Raw genomic sequence first — 17065 nt, 5'->3', positions numbered from 1 at the left:
TTTTTTTCAAGGTTCGTATCTGGCCCACAAAAGCCAGTACATAAATAAACCAGTCTGTTGGCCCAAAAAGTAATTTAAAAAAATTAAAAAATGTATAAAATTATAAGAAAAAAATTGACTTCATTTTTTAAGCTAAAATCTATCACACTAAAATATACCAACATTTTAAACATAACAATTAACAATAACAACCTAAACTAAATATTAAAATCTTAACATAAAAATTAACAATACTTGCACATTGGATTTAGGCTATGTTCGACAAAACTAGTTGAAGAGCTAGTTGGTAACTAAAAGTTGGAAGCTAAAAAGTTAGCTTATTAAATTATAAGTATTCGATAAAATTAGTTGTTGAAGTAGCTGAAAAGTGTAAAATGAAAAAAAAAATAATAAAATCATGATTTATTTAAAAAAGACTAGGAAATTGGATAAATATATTGAAGATAAAAATGGAAGAAAATATAAAAAGCTAGAAGCTGGTGTTTTAAAAAATATTACTTCAAGTAACGTTTCAAAAAACGTTAAAAGCTACTAAGAAGCTACTCAAAAGTTTGTTTACCAAACAATATAAAAAGCTTTTCAACTAGTAAAAAAACTATAAACTAGTTGAAATGCTTTGTCGAACAATATAACAAGCTTTTCAGCTAGTAGTCCGTGAGTCCACGGATAAAGCCTGTTAGGTCTATAGGCTTAACGGGTCAGACTTAGAAACACAATATAACTATGTGGATTTAAAAAAAAAGGGCTTTCTATCTGCAAGGTCCACATGCTTAACCGGTCGGTCCATGAATCTGGGTCTACACACCCACCTTTATAAATAATGAAGCCCAAACCACATAAAAGTCTGATTTTTGTGGGTTTTTAACAAGTATTTGTGGGTTTAAACTACATTAGCCCATGATCAGGTCGAACTAAAAAGCCTGCATTTAATTTAGGCTAAAAATTTTAAGCCCAAGTCCTATGTTTCATCGGACGAGTTTGGGTCGACCCAGCTAGTCCAATCCATTTTGTCACCTCTACTATTTTCTTTCCAACAAAAACCTTTCCAAAAGTCATATAGCTAACCCTTCCAACATATAGGGATGGTTACAAGACATCATTATCATCTGTTATAATCAACATCAATGCACTCACCTCATCAATCCATTATCATCAAGGTCATATAGCTAACCCTTCCAATATATATTAAGGTCATTAATTAATTTGAATTAATGTTCATATTATTATTACTATAGATTTAAAATAATATTTATTTTTTATTGTTATTATCATTATAATAAATATTTATGATAATTTAATAAAATCATGATAATAAAAAAAATTAGCATAGTTATAAAAAAATGTATTAGTGTTAATTAAATTTTAAATTTAAATTAGAATCAAAATATATTTGTATTATTAGTAATTTGAGTTAGAAAATATAATTTTTTATTAGTTAGAATAACTATAATTAGAGTAATTACCTTAATTAGAATAAAAATATATTAGTGTTATTAATTAATTTTAATTATAATATATCATTATATTTTAAATTAGAACCTTTAAATCATTAATGAATATAATTTAGTCATAATGAATATGATGATGCAATGTGACATCTGCCTAGGTGACAAAGCCTTATTTTATATAATATATATTAGCTTAATGTCACGTGTTTTGCATGAATATTAAATTTATAATTTATAATTTATATGAGTTTTTTATATTATTTTGAGTTTTTAATATATGATTAATTATTTGTTTTAAATTTTTAAAAATGTATGTTAGTAGATATATTAATAAATATTTAAATAAATTTTCATATACACATGTTCCATAAAAATGTTATCATTAGGGTAGGGTCGTTGTCCTAGGTAGGATTCTCTTTCACTTTGATGATATCTTGTATGCTTTTTTTTTTTTACTTTCTTTTTAAAAAAGCTAATTTAGCTCATTTTTTCTAGTTTGCATGCTTGATTTGACATAATAAAAATTTAGTTAAGTTTTTTAATTACAATAGAATTTTTTTAAAACTTTAATTTACCTTTTTAAGTTTTATATATCATCTAAAAATGTTTTAACTATAAAGTAAATATTACTAAAAAAAAGGTCATCTACTATCGATTGGAATTGAAGGAAAAAATAAATTATACTGATACTTGACAATTTGATTAATTTAATATTAAATTATTTTCAAAATTTAACTCCAAAAATATTTGCATTATGATATCATTCATTTTAACTTGAATTATTTCCAAAAATATATTATGTCATTTACCTACATGAATTTCATTTTTAGTTTTATTATGGTTAATTCTATTTTAAATTAAATTAGTTCCAAAATAACTTGTTCAATAAATATTTTTTGTGAATAAATGTCATAAGAAATGAAATTTTATTAAAATAAATAAATATCTTTTTGTGATTAAATTTTAATCAAATATTTACGGAGGGATACATTTTTGTCAACGATAAAATATTGTATAATTTTCATTTGCAAGGTCTAAATTTTAGCATGGTAAAAATGTTATTAAAAATTTTGTATAATTATTTTATAATAATTCATTAAATATTTTTTGGGAATAAATATCATAAGAAATAAAAATTTATTATAATAAACAAATTAGTATTTATTCACTGATTAAATTTCAACCAAATATTCACGAACATATATATTTTCATCGATGACAAAATCTTGTATATTTTTCATTCGCAAGGTCTAAATTTTAGTATAGTAAAAAAATGTTATTAAATAATTTTGTATATTTATTTGATGACAATCATTATAAAGGATACAATATTTTTTATATTATTGTCAAACTAAAATATACACCAAATAAAGATTATACAAGAAAATTAAATTAAATTAAATTCATATAATAGTTAGTGTATTTATTGCATTTATTATTATCATTATTTTGGAAGGAATAAATATGGGACTATCATGTGTCATCACCAATGGCGGATCCATAAATTTTTCTTAGTGTGGGAAAGAAATAATTTCTAATATTTTCACAAAAATAAAATATCATAAAGTACTACAAAATATATAATATCATAATAAAAGAAATCTAAAGTACTTAAACTTCTATGAATTACAATTGTCCTCTATGCATTTTCATACTTTAAAATGGTCTATGATTTTTTCATTGTCAATACTATCAAAAATATCTCTCTATCTATATAATCAAACAACCAAACAATCATTCAATCATTCATCTCTCATGCGATTATGCATTCTATTCTTCACGAAATTCATTGCAGAGAGACATCTTTCAACTGTTGCAGTCACCACAGGGAAAATCAAAGCTAACTTCACAAGCAAGTATACCATTGGATACACAATATGCTTTTTAGTTTTCACCAACATTTGAGAAAGATCAACAATCCCTTTTAACTTTAAACATTGATCATCAAACCAAACACCTCTGATAAAAGTTTCAAGTTGACTTCCTAGTCCCATAAGTTTCACACAAGAAAATTCTGATGGACAAAACTTAGTCAAACATATCAACTTTTCCTTATCAAATACAAAAAATGAATCTCTTGGATTTAAGCTTGCTACACAAAGAAGTAACTTAGTGTTCACCTCAGTAAATCTATTGTGTAGCTCTTGAAGTTGTCTATCAATCACTTGGTAAAATAACTCAATTTGAAAGTGAAGATTTGAAACTTTTTGAACTTTTGGCTTCTGTCTTCCTTAGGTAATGGATGCATCACCCATATTTGGAATGTTAATATCTTGCTTGTCACAAAATAATGATACTTCATTCAATAAAGTATGCCAACCATCATTTCTCATGCTTTGTAATATCTTGCACACTTTAACTAATGCTATAACATTTACAATATCTTGGTCACTTCATTGTAGTGCTTGAGACAACTCATTAGTAATCCCCAATATATGCCTCTTCAAGTGCAAGTTAAAAATAAATTCAAAAGACTAAATAGATTTCAATAAATGACATGCTTCGACATGTTGTTCTGAGCTTATGCCATTTTCCTCAACAAATTCAAGGACATCAATCACTGAAGTAAACAAAGAGATCAAGCTAAGTAGCGTACCATAATGTGAGCCCCATCTTGTATCTCCAACTTACTTCAATGTTGTCTCTTGATTCAAGCTAGAACAATTAGAAATTTCTCCACTCTTTAATGCTTCAACAACTTTAAGAATTTGACTTTCTCAGAGAATCTCTCGTCATTTACATAAAGTTCCAACAACATTAGATAGATTGTTAACAAAACTAAAAAAACAACAAATCTCAACTTTTTTTTTTACAACTATCACAAGTGTCAATTGAAGTTGGTGAGCAAAGCTGATGCAATCCTCCCAAGGAGGAGACCCATCACCAAAGCCATGGCTAGGAGACTCCAAGAAAATTGGGCCTGAGATGCAAGAGAAGACCCTAAGTTTCTCATAAGCCTTAGGACAGATTTTAGGCCCATGAGCTAAGTATGAGTCCACTTATCTTTGTGCATATTATATTAGGGTTTTATTATTTTTGGGTCTTGTATTTAGGGCTCCATATTGTAAGGAAGGTACCCTAGTAATATAGGATTTTTCAGCCCTTGTATTTTAGGGCACCTAGACTAGTTTTTGTATTAGGAGTAGTTTTGTAATTTCACATGCATTAAGTGTACTATTTGATATGTGTGTTGGGAGAGAAATTTGATTGAATTGGGAGAAGCCCAATCCAATTTGCTACACCCCATTGCCACATCATATAGTCACACTTTGTGCATGCCATTCATGTTTTACATGCCTCATGACACCTAAGCATACTTAGTGGAGAATCTTGGACTTGATCTTGGATTAGTGGGCTGAATCATAACTAAAATTCACTAATCATAATTAGTGAAATTTTGACTCCAAATTTGGCTCCACAAATTCAAATTCAAGTAAAATTTGAATAGAAATTCAAGTTTCCCTCCAATTTTGTGTGACACTTAGGCTATAAATAAAGGCCTTGTGTGTGCATTTTTTTCAACTTTGATCATTTGAGAAATTAGACTTTAAAGTTCAGACCTCATTTGAGGCATAAATTCCGTCCCCCCCCCCCCCCCTCTCTCTCTCTCCCCCTCTCCCTCCACTCATCTTCTCCTACCTTCAAGCTCTTAGCTACGGCTTCCTATGGTGGTGAGCTTATTCTTGACTCATCTTCTCCTTGAAGCGGCATCTCCAATCACCTTTCCTCATTCTCCATTCTGCTGCCATTGATCTTCAAGAAGCAAAGGACTTCATTGATGAAGAAGATCCAAGGCCTACAAGCTTTACATGGAGCTACATCAAAAGCAATGGACATAGAATGCATAATTATTTTCTTTTAAAATCAAACTTTTGAGACCATTGAATTCACCTTGCATATTACTAGCCCCATCGTATCCTTGTCCATGCACTCTTGATAGGCTTAAATTGTTTTGCAAACAATGACTCCAATGCCAATTTTAAAGATATGGCACTTGTATTCAAAACATGAACAAGACCAACAAACCTCTCAATGACACTTCCATTTTTATCTGCATAACACAAAACAACCAATATTTGCTCCTTAATTGATATATCTCGAGATTCATCAATTAAAATGGCAAAAAAATCATCTCTAACATCATCAACAATAATTTTGGTGGTCTCACAAGCGGCAGCTATCACAATATCCTTTTAATATTAGGTGCCACTGGTTTGAGATTTCCACGAGCATTTTTTAGAACCTTATCAATATCTTCATTATGATTGTCAAGAATATGTAGAAGCTCAATAAAATTATCTTGATTTTGTGAATAAATTGATTCATCATGACCACGAAATGTCAATCTTTGCTTCAATAGAAATGAATACAATCAATTGTTGCCATCAAATGAATCCTATATTCTCTTTTCACCAAGTTTGATTTCTTGTCAGTAGCAACTTCAATATGTTGTTTTCTATTCATTAATGTTTGACAACTTCTTAAAGCTTGATTGTGAACACTATCAAATTCTCTAATATCGATTTTCAACCTATCCTTTTTTTTCCAATTTGGAAAATTGTTGACCGAAAATGCATCAACATTTTTTTGTTCTCCAATGTTAGGTTTCATAAGATAACAATACAAACAAAATACAACATCTTTTGATACACTATATTTCAACCAATTGCTAAATTCCAAAAACCAATCAGGATTAAACTTTTGAAATAGAGTCCCAAATTGTCATTTTGGAAAATCACGCTCTCTTGGTTGACAAGGTCCTTTTTGCAAATAAGCTCTTCGGATGTTATCCCGATCATTAGGATGATAACATGATATTTGTTTCCTCTCTCCCGAATCAGCTGGAAGATTTTTCAAATCAACTTCTAAGAATCTTTTTTTCCCATATGACTCTAATGGTGTTGTGGAATCCTTTTTTAAAAATTTCTTCATTTTTAGCACACTACAAAAAAAATAAAGCTAATTAAGGTAAAAAAAAAAACTCCATCTCCATTTAGCAAGCAAGGCGGTATTGAATATTCTTATGTTTTTCACCCCCAACCCCCCATCCTCCTTAGGTAGACACACTTTATCCCACTTTACTGAAGCTATTTTCCCGCTCCCCTCCCTCTTTCCCCATCTTTGAATTCTCTCAATCTTCCTCATCACCCTTTTTGGCATTTAAAAAAAAGATAGGAAAAAAAAGAGGTAAGGTTGAGAGAATAGAATTGAGCAAACAAATTCTCCCTCTAAAAGACATAAGCCTATATTTCCACTCACTAAGTTTCTTATTCAATTTTTGTAAAATAGGTTCATGTTGCAGAATGCAAATTGACTTAAGCTAAGAATTTTAGGCTTAAGAAAATTTGGGTTCATATGTGAGATTTAGCATTCTAGACAAAATTGGCTTAAATCAAGAATTTCGGACTTAAGCGAATTTTAGATAGAATATGAAGTGGACAACATTGGCTTAAGCCAAGGTTGTTGGACTTAAGCAAATTTTGGACCAAATATGATATTAACTACTAAGATTTGGACAAAATTGGCTTAAGTTGAGATAATCTTGAACTTAAGCGGATTTTTGAAATTTGGTGAATGGCTTATGCGAATTTTTGAAATTTGGATTTTTTTTTTCTTTTGGCTTTAGCCAAATTCGGGTACAATGGTATTTTATATTGAATATTTTATTAAAAGTTTTCAAACCAACTCCAAAATGCATACTTAACTATTTTATGAGTTATATAATAGGAGTAAAGTGAATTTTATGAGGGCATCATGTATTTTCACATTTTTAATTGATTTTTTTTAGATAGGAACATGAAAAGATGAGAAATGACCATGTTATTGTTGACTAAGATACTTATAATATGTCTTGAGAAATATTGTTTATTGTTAAAATGAGTATGATTTTGAAAAAATGGAATGAGATTTGAATGAAATGTTGATGAATGTATATTATGCTGATGTGATGCTTATAATATGTTAAAGATGGGTGCACAAAAATATTTTTTAAATAAGTGGATGCACAAAAATACTTCATTGTGGTGGAGAACTAAATTTGGGGACAAGTAAGTTAATGAAAATCAATTTATTATACTTTTTGAATATTTAGGAACTAAATTTTAAATTTTTTTATCTTTTAAGAATTAAAATAAAGATTTATGTTTTGAATTTTGTTGAAAACAATGGTCAAAACTCAAACTCACAGAGCAAGCTAGTTAATTTGGCTTTCTATTTTCCCGTTTTGACTAAATTGTTTTCTTCAAGAACGTCGAATCATAGCCGCTTAATCGTAATCACTTGTTAAAATATTTTAATCAGCACTAGGTCATTGTATACCTCGACGCAGAGGATCACATCAAAATGAACAACATTTTGATCGGACGGGCGATAAGAAACCACATGTCGATCTGAAACAGTTTCTTGTGATGATTTTCCATTTAAATAAAATTTCTGGAAATTTTCAATTTAAACCCTTTACCTCCCGAAGCGAGAAAGAAAACCTAGCCCTCACGCGGTTAAAAAAACAGAAGAAAAAAAAATAATCCGACAAACTAAAAAATAGAAATTATTGGGAATTTCAATTTCAGGGCTTCTATTAGGGTTTCAAATCGGCTAGAGATTCTCAAACCCTAATCCGTCAATTCGCGCTCGTGATCTTCGATGTCTGTGGGATGAATCAATTGTTCGGTGGCATGTCGGTTGAGGTAAGTAAATTTTCTAATAATTGTATTTTTCGGTGTTAAAATTTTGCTGGGCGTTTTTTGATACAATAAAAGCAATGCATTGGGGTGTTCGGTATGTTGAATTTTGGTCTGTGTTGGTTGAGGGATTTTTTGTGATATTTTTGTGGTTTTGGTGTTTCAGATCCAAGAAAATGTCCATATATGTATGATGGCATGTGAAAATTAGGGGAATTTTGGTGTGGGCGTTTGTTATGTTGATTTTCCATGGAAGGCATAGCAGAGAACTCCAATGACACTACAATTCCCAAGAAGTCAAGATCACTGGATCTTAAAAGTCTGTATAAATCAAAATTGACAGAAAACACTGCAAAGAAGAACTTAAAGAGGATTGGCAATAGTAGTGGTGGTGGTGGTGAGAAGAGGAAGAAAAAAAAGACTAGAAAGGAAGTCTCTTTAAGTAGCTTAAAAAATGGTGATGGTAGTAGTGAGTTGAAGTTAGGGGTGAGTCAGAGATTGAGTAGTAGTAGTAGTAGTAGTATGCTAAATAGAGTTTCATTTAGTGTTGGTGGTGATGATGCTCAAATTCCCAAGAGGAAGAGGAGTTTTGTGGGGAGGAAGAAATCAGAACGTGGTCAAGCATCAAATCTGGTGGAGCAGCTTAGTTGTAAAATTGGCTATGATCAGGTGCCAAAGTTAGGCAGTGCTGATTTGGGCAGTGGGGTTGAGTCTTTCAAGATTAAGCATAAGAAAGAATTTGATGAGTTTAAGGAAAATAGGAATAGTGATTCAAATTCAGTTCAGCATATTAAGGAGGATGGGGATTGTGCATCTCATTCTGTTGTAAATAGTGGTGATTCTTCTTTAACAAAGTCACGAAGGAAGAATAGGAAGCGAAAGGCTTCAGCTTTAGATAGAACTAAGGTTTCCAAGGAGGCTGAACCTTTGGTTTCAAGTTGTAAAATATCTGACGATTTGCAAGAAGATGAAGAGGAAAATCTTGAGGAGAATGCAGCTAGGATGCTATCTTCAAGGTTTGATCCAAGCTGTACTGGATTTTCTACAAAATGTTCAAATGGTTTGTTCTTTTTTGGATCTTCTTGTCAAAGTATTGTTAACCACGGTTTAAAGTCTAAGTCAGGTTCAGAATCAGCGTCAGCTGATACTGCTGGCAGAATTTTGCGGCCTAGGAAACAATATAAAAACAAGGGTAGTTCCAGGAAGAGGCGCCATTTTTATGAAATCCTTTTAGGTGATGTGGATGCATATTGGGTACTGAACCGGAGAATTAAAATCTTTTGGCCTTTGGATCAGAGTTGGTATTACGGCCTTGTGGATAACTACGATGAAGGAAGCAAGCTTTACCATATCAAATATGATGATCGAGATGTAGAATGGGTTAATCTACATACTGAGAGATTTAAGCTCTTGTTACTTCGTAGTGAAGTTTCTGGAAATGCAAAGGGTGAAAGAGCCTTAACGAAACTTAGGAGTTCTGATCACCAAAAGGGAAGCAAATCCAGTAAACAAAGGCAAAGAACAGAAGAGAATACAGAGGATGATCGTTGTGGTGGGAGCAGTATGGACTCAGAACCTATAATTTCCTGGTTGGCTCGATCTTCTCATCGGCTTAGATCTTCTTTTCAAGGCATAAAGAAACAGAAAACTTCTGTTACAATTCCAAGTACAATGTCATCATTCGTATATGATGAACCTGTTACAGCAAAGGGGCATTTAGCTAAGAGATCTTTGAGGGGTGCTAAAAATAATTTCTCTAGTGATTCTGTGTCACAAAATAAAAGTGATGAATTTAGGGACAAGCCCTCATTTCCAAGTGTCACTAGCACTAAAGATGGAAAACAGCCTATTGTCTATGTTAGAAGGCGAATTCGAAAGCCAGCTCCAATATCCCCTCATATCTCTGCAGAAAACCATGCTATTACAGGTGCATCTGGTTCCGTTGCCTTTGACCAAATGTTTGGTAGGGTTGAGAAAATGAAAAATCCAATTGATGGCAGGGTTGAGGTTGGGGGCCCATTGTTCTTCACTTACAAGGAGGGAGTATCAAAATTTTTTTGGGACATGGAGTCAGCATCATTCAAATTTGGCTTAAACTTTCCAATGCATTTGGTGTTGAATGACGTTTTTCAATCAGAAAATTTGTGGTTGCTTTACAGTGTTTTGCTGCTTCGGTTTGGTACAGTTATGACCAAGTGGCCTAGAGTTTGTTTGGAGATGCTTTTTGTTGATAATGTGGTTGGGTTGAGGTTTCTATTATTTGAAGGCTGCTTGAACACAGCTGCAGCTGTTGTCTTTTTTGTCCTTAGGGTATTTCATCAACCTGCTTGCCTAGGGAAGTATGTTGACTTTCAATTTCCATGTACATCTATTGAATTCAAGTTTTCTGGTGTTCATGTTATTAAGAAGCCGCTTGTGTTTGAGTTCTATAATTTCTCTGAAGTGAAGAATTCAAAGTGGATGTGCTTAGATTCTAAGCTTAAGAGGCATTGCCTGCTCAGTAAGCAGCTCCATCTTTCTGAATGCACATATGATAACATTCAGGCACTTCAAAGATCAAGTAGGTTCTCCGTAACTTCTGTCAGTGAGTCTTCCTCAGTCAAGGTACTTGTTCCCATTTTTCCTATATATCCTGATAGGTAACCCCAGCCTTAACCCCCTTTTAAGAATTTATTTGCCATGTTCAACACTTGTTACTGTAATCAACGTTATATATCAAAGCTTCCAAAAGTCACTGCAAGTTAGCTTATCTTGGGTTTTGTTGTGAATCAAATCATGCAACAGGTCAGGCGGAAGAGGAGTTGGCCAGGGAATAACATCATGGGTATTTCTAAAGTGTCCACTCAAGCTGATACTCATCAGTATTCTGATGCTGGCAAGTGGAAACTTCCTCCATTTGCTCTTTCTTTTGCTGCAGCACCTACATTTTTTCTTCATTTGCATCTTAAGTTGCTGATGGAGCAGTCTACAAATCGTATAAGCTTTTGTGATCAAACACCAATATTTGATCAGGAAGACCCTGGTTTGGTGACAAATGGATGTACTAGCACCAATGATTTCTCAAACAGGAATTCTGAAATTATTCTGAGGAAAGATATGATGGAGACTTTGTCAAATGGTGCTGCAGGTGATGGAGGGTCTTGTGCTGACTCAGATCATCCCTCTACTTGCAGTGAACAAATTCTCATTCAAAATTACCAGAACATTGGTCCTAATGGTGCTGGTACTTCCATTTCCCATGATTCTGAGAGGCTTAGTACAGCTCACTTACCAGAATGGCAATGCCACCATTTGGAGCAAGAGTTAGGCTCTTTACCTTCAAGTCCTTTAATACGTCAAGATAAGGCTGATGATGGTTCTCATTCTTCTATTGGTGATCTCAGCATTCAAATTCCTGCAGTTGATCAATTTGAGAAACCTGGTGATGATGGTGATTTACGCAATGCTGAGCACTCTCCTGATTTCTCTTGGAATATAAATGGAGGTGGTCTTCCAAACTCCAATCCAACTGCTCGCAGAAGTTCTTGGTATCGGAACCGGAATAGTTCCTTGTCATTGGGATTTCAGTCTCATGTGTGGTCTGATGGCAAGGCTGATTCTCTTTGCAATGATTTTATCAACGGACCTAAAAAACCACGTACACAAGTGTCATACTCAGTGCCTTCTGCAGGGTATGAATTCAGTTCAAAGCGGAGAAACCATCATCAGAAAGGATTTCCTCACAAACGAATTAGAAAGGCTAGTGAGAAGAAGTCATCAGATGTTGCTAGGCGCCTTGAAAAGAATGTTGAATGCTTATCTTGTGGTGCAAATGTCTTGATTACTCTTGGTAACAAGGGTTGGAGAGATTCTGGGGCCCATGTTGTACTAGAGCTGTTTGACCACAATGAGTGGAGGCTCTCTGTGAAACTTTTAGGAATTACTAGGTATTCATACAAAGCACATCAGTTTCTGCAGCCTGGATCAACAAATCGGTACACACATGCAATGATGTGGAAAGGAGGGAAGGATTGGATCTTGGAATTTCCTGATAGGAGTCAGTGGGCTCTTTTCAAGGAGATGCATGAGGAATGCTACAACCGTAACATCCGTTCTGCTTCTGTTAGAAACATACCTATTCCTGGTGTTCATTTGATTGAAGAAAATGATGATAATGGATGTGAGGCAACTTTTGTTCGGAGCTGTATGTACTACCGACAGGTTGAAACAGATGTTGAAATGGCTCTGGATCCATCCTGTGTTCTGTATGACATGGATAGTGAGGATGAGCAGTGGATTTCAAATGCTGAAAATTCTGTAAAAGACAACAATGACTTGAGTTGGATCTCAGAGGAGATGTTTGAGAAGACAATAGACATGTTTGAAAAGGCTGCATATGCTAAGAAGTGTGATCATTTTACTCCTAATGAGATAGAGGAACTCATGGTTAATGTTGGACCTTTGTCTGTTGTCAAAATTATTTATGACCATTGGCAGGAGAGAAGGCAGAAGAAGGGAATGGCTTTAATACGGCACTTTCAGGTGTTCAAATTAACTTTCTTGTTTATGTTATAATTATTTTGATTATGGGAATATGTCTCTGCCTCCATTTAATGACTATATAAAAGACATACTAGCTTTGCTGGTATAATTGGAGAGGAGGATTGATATACAGTAATGCTGTAATGGATTGATGATTGATCTTTTGCTTTGTTACACTAAAAATTTGAATCTATCTATCTTGAAGCCCTTTCAAATCTAAGAACAAGTTTTCTCAGCCCTTGAAGAGTGAATGCATTTTAAACAATTTCTATGCCTTTAAATGTATTTATGACCTCCAGGTTAAAACCCTGCTACATATTTTTGAATTTCTACCTACTTTTGATATATTTATTCAATTCATAAATTTTGGGTGAGTCTTTGATTCTGACATAATTACTTAACAGAATAAATTCAGACAAGACTTATGCAGTATTACTGCTACCACAGAATTAAGCATGTTAGGAGAAAATGAATTTTATAGTATTTATTGGATACAACTTTGAACGATTTATTTCAATTTCTGTTAGAACAAGTGGGCATAATTTTTTATTTGATTGGCTGAAAGCATGACCACTTTATGCAATTTACCTTGGCATTTCTCAACATGGCTGTTTTCTTCTATACCTAATGTGTATCCTTTGTTATTATTTGCCTGAAATTTCATCTCTGAATCTTTATGTAATTTTCAGCCCCCTCTATGGGAAAGATATCAGAAACAAGTGAGAGAGTGGGAAGTAGCCATGACCAAGAACAATGCCCATTCTAATGGATGCCTGGACAAGTTTACAACTTTGGAGAAGCCGGTCATGTTTGCTTTCTGTTTTAAACCTAGGGGTCTGGAATCACTGAACAAAGGATTGAAACATCGATCCCAAAAGAAGATTTCAGTCTCTGGGCATGCAAACTGTAATCTAGATCAGGATGGCTTCCACACTTTCAGTGAGTATTTGATTTACAAGTTGATTTCATTGGTTATTACATTTTAGAAACCAATTAAGAACATTCTTCTTGATATCTAATTGTTGTAAACTCAGGAAGAAGACAGAATGCTTTACCTTTTGGCGATGAAATCCAAGGCCACAGTTACGATTCTTTTGATGATTCATCATTGGCTCTGACCTCACCAAGGGTATTCTTACCATGTGATGCTGGCAGCTTGAAATACCATCCTACTAGTAATGGAGCGGGATATAGAAATCATATCCCAAAATTTCACAAGTCCAGATATGACTCACCTGGTAGCAAGCATCACCTTCTTGCAGGCCCCAAGAGGCAAGGGATTGAACAGTTGGATGCTTCAGTCCTTGAGGAGTTAAGACTACGTGATGCTGTGGCTGAGGCTCATTTTAAATGGCATGTGGCTAAGTTGAAGAGAGACAGGGCTAAGAGATTGTTATATAAAGCAGATGTAGCGATTCACAAGGCCATGGCTGCTCTAATGACTGCAGAAGCAATGAAAGCTTCTGAGGACTCCCTTGGTGAAATGAAAGCTTTTGAGGACTAATATGGCAATTCACATGGCCTTTGGTTTACTTGGTCAAGAGTTGTGGCCTTATTTTCATTATCCAGGGTGTTCAATAATTAGGGCTGGGTTCAGTGAGGGGAGAGGAGATTCTGTTGCTGCAGACTGCAACTCCCTCTAACTGTCTAGTGTCTACTGGAACCTTTTCCAGCTTTGAGATCTGCTCAGTTCAGAGTAACTGTAGCACTGCTCTGCATGGTGTATAGGTCTATGAATTTTTTACTACCTATATTTGTACAGATTCCCTCCCCCATCTCAGTTTCAAACATTCAATATGAAAATAGAAATCGGCCAATAATACGACACCATTTTAAACAGGAATTAGTCCTGTTTCTTCGATAGTTTTTAGGTAAAATAGTAGACTAATGCATGATCCGGAAATCGTCGTTCTGTTTTTAGTACTACTCCCTTGCGTTAGCTCTCTTATGAACAATGAAAATAAAACTAGATGAGAAAGGAGTTTAAAACTTAAATTGAAGAGAAAATGGAAGGAAAATTTATGGTGTATTTGATTGTGTTTTTATTTTAGTTTTTAAAATTCACTTTATAAAATATTATTTTAAAAAGTAGTTTTTAAGAAGTGAAAGGGGGAGAATAAAAATGCAAAACAAAAATGCCAAGGAAAAATTAGTAGTAGAAAATTGTAAATTAAAATAAATTGAATAATTTTTTATTTTATCTTAGAAATTCAAACGATTAGTTATAAAAAAAATTATTGTTATCAAACAAGTTTTTATTTTTAAATACAAAATAGTTTTCAAAACCAAGAAACAAATATATCTATGTATGCATATATACTAAAGAAAGTATTCAAAAAAATATCCAGGGAGAGAAAATTTATACGTATATTTACAAATTTTATTTAATTTTTAAAAAATCTTAATAGCATAAAATTTATAGAAAAAATGGAAAAAAAAACTTAAATATGTATTTTATACCTATAATATATTCCTTTTTAGATTGTTCATTATATTTTTTTATTTTGTTACTTGACCTTTATAGATTTTTGTCTTTGGTTTTTGATATTAGTATGAGGTTGTTAAGTGATGATATAATAAATGGAATGTCACATCATCAAAAGTGTACCTGAATCATACACTAATCCTTTGATTTGTGAGAACCAAAGTGAATTGGTAAGAAAAAATACTTGGGTTATTTGTTTGAAGAGGATAGTGTAAAAAGTACTTGGGTGAAACTAGAAGTAGTTAACAAAAATAACACTTGTTATCTTTGTGAAAGATAGTGAAACTTGGTGGATGGTCAATAACAGAACGTAGTCTCGATGGTTGAGACAAACATCGAGACTACGTTCTGTTATTGACCATCCACCAAGTTGTGTTCTTATCTTGTTTTTATTTGTTTATGTCTAACATTGAATTGTAAAGTTAAAAATTAGATATTTTCAAAAGGTTTCTAGTAAAATAGTAAATCGTTGAAACTATCATCTATTATCTCTTCTCAAAGCGCTCTTAAACATTTGTTCTCTACATATGAATGTGTTTTATGAAAGGTTTGTGAAAAATTTTGCAATCACAATTCAACCCTGTTCCTTGTAATTTTTGTCCATACACACCACTCTACAAGCCAATATTCTCACTTGTGTAGGCTAGTTTATTGAGTTTAGAACTTGTGGAAGTGAGAATATTGGCATGCAAAAATAAGATCACTAGCCTGCAAAAGTTGGCAAATTTTATTTAGGTCCCTAGACTATTTGTCAATTGAATCAAGTTCCTAAACTATTTTTTTTTCAATTGGATCCTTAAACTTGTATTTGTTTAGGGATCTTGTAGAAGTGAGAATACTTGTCTATAGAAATAATATTACTAGCCTGCAAAAGTTGACGATTTTTAATTAGGTCCCAAAACTCTCGTCATTTTAATTAGGATAAATAAATAGTCATTTTGGTCCCTTTATTTTGTGTTCAAGGATAATTTAGTTTTTATATTTAGAAAATGATTAATTTAGTCCACAAAAGTGTAAATGTTAAGACAAATTAGTTCAACCATCAATTATCCACCGTTTCCGTTAATGTTGAGTGCATTAGTAACATGTTGAGTGCATATGTGACATATTGTTGCAGACATGGAAATTTCACTTATGCAAAGACGTTCCAAGTCAGGACACAATGTTTTGATCTAAAATATCAATATTTTTTTTACCTCTTTTTCCTAACTCAACCCCTTTCCCCCGCCCCAAGATTACTGACACAATCTCACATCAAAAAAACTCAAAACAATGGATGAATAAAACAGATTCTCACATGTACCATTACCATGAATTGTGGAACCACAACGAATTAAAAATAAATAAAACAAAAAGTTGTGTTCAACATGAAATCAACACTCGCCTATATTTATATTGCTAGATCAAAAACACAAACAACAAATTTAGTAATATTTTAGTCCAAAATATTGTTGCTAACCTGAAATGTCCCTAGTAAACATAAAATTGACATGTCAACATGAAACATATGCACTCAACGTTAACAGAAATGACAAATACTTAATGATTGAAATAGTCAATAAATGCACAGTACAAACATCAAAGTGACCATTTATCCTTTTAATTAAGTTCATGAACTATTTTTTTTAATTGAGTCCTTGAATTTGTATTTATTTTTTAATTAGATTCAACAACGACCAAATTATAAAACAAATACAAGTTTAAAAACTCAAAAACTTAACTGAAAACAATATTTTAAAAACTAATTAAAAATTATCATCAAAGACAGATTAATTTATGATTAAAACTATTTTTTTTGTTTTACATTTCATTCTTCCCTTCCACTATTTAAAACTAATTTTTTTAAAAACTATTATAAAAACTTATTCAAATACAACATAAATTTATCCTTCCATTTTATGTTCAATTAGAATTTTAAACTTCTTTCTCCT

At 32.5% G+C, this 17065-nt stretch overlaps 1 protein-coding gene across 2 annotated transcripts; it reads left to right on the top strand.

Moving 5' to 3' along the window:
* The first annotated feature begins 7903 nt into the window (after positions 1-7903).
* On the top strand, positions 7904-14569 carry LOC114383760. Of its 2 annotated transcripts, none has more exons than XM_028343489.1 (5): positions 7904-8134; positions 8295-10732; positions 10913-12649; positions 13339-13588; positions 13684-14569. In XM_028343489.1, the coding sequence occupies exons 2-5, from the start codon at positions 8378-8380 to the stop codon at positions 14151-14153; spliced, it is 4812 nt and encodes a 1603-aa protein (XP_028199290.1). In that variant the 5' UTR covers positions 7904-8134; positions 8295-8377; the 3' UTR covers positions 14154-14569. The 2 variants fall into 2 exon arrangements, with proteins under 2 accessions (XP_028199290.1, XP_028199291.1); XM_028343490.1 differs by having other exon boundaries at positions 13688-13906.
* Positions 14570-17065: the final 2496 nt, after the last annotated feature.

Source organism: Glycine soja, chromosome 14 (genome assembly GCF_004193775.1).
Source record: "Glycine soja cultivar W05 chromosome 14, ASM419377v2, whole genome shotgun sequence".
Lineage (NCBI taxonomy): Eukaryota > Viridiplantae > Streptophyta > Magnoliopsida > Fabales > Fabaceae > Glycine > Glycine soja.
Note: the sequence above shows the minus strand (reverse complement) of the source record. Positions and strands in the feature narration are given on the sequence as shown.